Source organism: Austrofundulus limnaeus, unplaced genomic scaffold, assembly GCF_001266775.1.
Source record: "Austrofundulus limnaeus strain Quisiro unplaced genomic scaffold, Austrofundulus_limnaeus-1.0 Scaffold256, whole genome shotgun sequence".
Lineage (NCBI taxonomy): Eukaryota > Metazoa > Chordata > Actinopteri > Cyprinodontiformes > Rivulidae > Austrofundulus > Austrofundulus limnaeus.
Window position 1 is genome coordinate 475,910 of NW_013952658.1, and position 3,846 is coordinate 479,755.

At 42.7% G+C, this 3,846-nt stretch overlaps 1 protein-coding gene across 1 annotated transcript in view; it reads right to left on the reverse strand.

Moving 5' to 3' along the window:
- Nucleotides 1-3,846, reverse strand: part of nek1 (NIMA-related kinase 1) — a 37,663-nt gene that overhangs the window by 8,084 nt on the left and 25,733 nt on the right. The window contains exons 28-33 of the mRNA XM_014020542.1: nucleotides 3,601-3,702; nucleotides 3,429-3,528; nucleotides 3,258-3,334; nucleotides 2,951-3,165; nucleotides 1,221-1,378; nucleotides 636-997 (exon numbers count right to left, since the gene is read on the reverse strand). Of these exons, the coding sequence (XP_013875996.1) occupies nucleotides 636-997; nucleotides 1,221-1,378; nucleotides 2,951-3,165; nucleotides 3,258-3,334; nucleotides 3,429-3,528; nucleotides 3,601-3,702 (1,014 nt within the window). The remainder of the gene's footprint in view (nucleotides 1-635; nucleotides 998-1,220; nucleotides 1,379-2,950; nucleotides 3,166-3,257; nucleotides 3,335-3,428; nucleotides 3,529-3,600; nucleotides 3,703-3,846) is intronic.

Sequence of the window (3,846 nt, forward strand, 5' to 3'; positions counted from 1 at the left end):
ACACACAGACACACACACACACACACACACAATGTCTCTCTATCCGTGTGGGGACTTTCCATTGACTTCCATTCATTTTTTAGAAATTTTATAGTCAAACCCTGACCATCTACCCTAAAATTAACATAAACTCAATTCACACCTTGATTCTAAATCTAAACCCCTTTCCCTAAATTCAGCCTCCAAAGTCGAGGGGACCATGCTTTGGTCCCCACAAGGCTGCATTTTCCTGAAAAATTGTCCCCATCAAGTAGCAAAAACAAGGGCACACAGACACACAGACACACAGACACACACACACAGACACACACAGACACACAGATACACACACACAGACACACAGACACACACACACACACACACACACACAGTATGTAAATCTTGTTAACATATAATCTTGTTGAGTACTTTTGACATATGTAATTATTCAGTCTTTTGGTGTGCTTAATAACATTTAAACATTACAGCTCAAATGAATGAATGAATGGATAATGAATGAATTCATTGATCCCATGAAAGGAGATTATAGTTTGGAACAAGACATATAGACAAAAGACAAATATAAAAATACAGTAATGTAAAACAACTTGGCTGAAGTGAGCAGATGTGTCCTTGTTAATGATGTCACCTCCTACCTGAATGCCATTCTTCATTGAGCTGCTCGTCAGCCTGAGGCTCTCCTCCCACACCATTAGAAAGCAACTCCCTTGCCTCCTCATCACCAGGACTCCCGTTAGAGCGTTCCTCATCCTCGTCATCCTCGTCCTCTTCATCATCCTCGTCATCCTCGTCGTCATTATCCACAGCCATCTGACTGTTGTCCCGATCGATCTCAGCAGCGATTGTGTGGAGAAGTTCTTGGTTTCCGTCCTCTGGAGGGTTCCCRTTAAAGTCTCCTGCTTCTACAACTGGAGGGCTCCTCGCCATGTCGCCCTCTTCCTGCAGCAGCCTCTCCATGGAGGCCCTGATGTCCCGCAGATCTTCATCTTCATATCCACTGAGGAACGCACAGAACGCTATTACATTTGAAAATTCACAGGAGTTATCTGTCATCATTACATTTTCTGCCATCTCTAGTAGCAAATAAGCTTAAAGCTAACTGATGCTTCACAGTGCAAGCATGCAAAACAACAACACGTTACAACACAACACACATACAACCTAGCCTTTTAATGATTACACTCAGAGTCAGAGCAGAACGATTGTTTTGCATCTCTTACTCCTCAGCCTCAGACTGGTCGTCATCTTTAGCTGCCTCGTCCAGGTCCTCAATTTCCAGGTGTTTGTCTGGGGCCACGTCAGCCTTACTGCTCACTGCGAAGTCCTGCTGCGAGCCGAAGAGTCGACTGAAGTCTGGTAACGAGCACGTCCGCAGCACCTGAAAGAAAAAAAAAACAAAAAAAAAACAGGAAATCCACTGAGATCAAACAAAACACAAGCATTATTACAAATACACAAAACATTCAAAAAGGTTTGAGAAATAGGCTTTGTATCGCATTGTTTAGTTTTATTATTTGATTACTATTGTTTGAAATTTATATATATATTTTTGCAAATAGGGGCAGATATAAGATTGTTTTCTTCTTCTGCTACCTTTCATTTTAATTGTATTGTTTTGTTGTATGTAAATGTTTTTTTTTATGAAATGAAAAAAATTTAATAACTAGAAGCACTCGGAGAGTGCAAACTTCCGCCAAGTCCAATTTCCCCCACCCTGTCTGAGTTAATGCACAAAAGCAGAGATGGAAACACATTTGCCGAATAAGTTCTGACATAGCGAACATTTAAGCAGGCAGTATGCACAGATTTTTTCCCGGTGGAGTCCAATGTGAAAAAAAAAGGAAAAAAGTCAGACTTGTCACCCAACATTATTGTTGAAAGCTTTGGCATCGGTGCCACGTGATTAAAAAAAGCAGAGTTTTCATCACGCGCCTAATCACACAGACACACACGCGTTTTCCTATCTTTGTGAGGACCACAACAGCAGTCACAACCACGCGCTGCACATTCTTTTTTCCCCAAAGTTTGGCGAGAGGTGGATAGAGGTGCACACAAAGAGCTCTCAACTTGATCTGGCCTCATTTAAATAATAATAAAAATGAACTAACAAACAAACAAACAAACAACCTCCGAGTCTGAAGTCCACCACGTCACTACTCTTCCTCARTCTTCATCGATCTGTGTACAAGCCTACCGACAATGTGGTGTGTTTGAGGAAGWGGGAAAAATAGGTTTCATGCTGCAGTCACRCACTTCCTGGACACAAAATGTTCTCTAAATGCACACCAAATGTGTAAAAATGTGCACATTATGGCAAGAATTATTCATCATTACATCTGGTTTTAACATTACTTTTATAAAATTTGAAGTCCAAACACTGAAAGTGTCACAGTGTTTTTACAGAAGCCCTGTGAAAGCATCACAGCTTTGCCGATCTGAGAGGATTAAAAGAAAAAAATTCCTGTATCCGCATCGTGACCCGGAACATCACCAAAATTTAAAAGGTGTGTTACTTGGGCCAGTAGCCACATGTGGTGTAAATGTCATGACACTCCATCCACACGTTTTTGAGTAATGTCCACAGACAKAACGACAGGCCGACAGACAGACAAGACATACGCAACCGAAAAGATTACCTCCTTGGTGGAGGTAATAATAATATTGCAACACATTAGAAATGATGAGCACTGCTCTGCAGGTGGCAAAGTCCCTGACAGAGGCTCTTTTTGTCCCATCAGACGTCCTTGACTGCTCAGGCTCATGACTCCTCATTTAAGTCTAATCTAAAACCTCACAGAGGCCTTTTGTCATGTCTAGCTGAATTTCCTGAAACACCTGACCATTTGTACAGCTAAAAAATGTATTAATCCTCCAAGTGTTGTCTGAAGCTTTCAATTTAATTTCCAGAAAAAGAGAGAAAGAGAGAGCGGCAAGCTCTGCCTTTAATCACTTTTGGGTTGTTGGCATCAAACATGCCCGTAGAGAGACTGATAAGGAGGGCGTTCTGGTTCTTGGAGCGCAGAGGTGAGACGGATCGTGAGCGAGAGGCCAGAGAGGAGGAGGATTCATCCACGGACGACTGGGCAGAGAGGACCGCGAGGGCAGCGGTGCGTCGGTGGGCCGGCGAGCACTTGATGAACAGCGGCTCCTCGTGCTGAGCTGAACCTGCAGGGAGCCGTGTAAGGGCGAGTTTAATGACGATTAGAACGGGTCTAAAAATAAGCAGCAGCTGGGCTTCGCTGTGCTTTTGCTCTTACATGATGACTCAGTTGGTTTCTCTGYGCTCTCCTCAGCCTCCGTGGTGTCTGTTGGTCTCGTTGCGCCCTCAGGTGGCCTAAAAAAGAAACATAATCAAATTTTATCATACTTTTATAAGTGAAAGAATTAATTTAATCTAAGACAAATATTTCAGGATAGTCAATAGTCACATGTGCAGTTCAGTCTCCCAGGCTTGCTGAACACTGGCTGGAGGGATTGAGACTTGTGTGGAACTCTCCCCCAACACCACTGACTCCAGATCTGCTGGGTCTACAAAGGGATTTGCTTAGATTAGACCRCACTGAAACACTCAGTAATAATCAGGTTCAATGCAACACTGACCCTGAAGATCAGTGGAGGTGGGGGGCAGTGGTGCATCCACCACAGCTAGGTTCTGATCCACGGCTGACGTCAGTCCTCTGAGCGTTTTCTCAACATCAGCTGCTGCAAGAAGCAGGTCATAAAATTATTTTGCTTGTATTTATGACAATGAATGAACAAATTTAAACAGGTTTTCTTAGACAGACCTGACATTTTAAAAAAAGAACGACTCAGAACATTTTTGACAGAAAAATACCATTATTATTA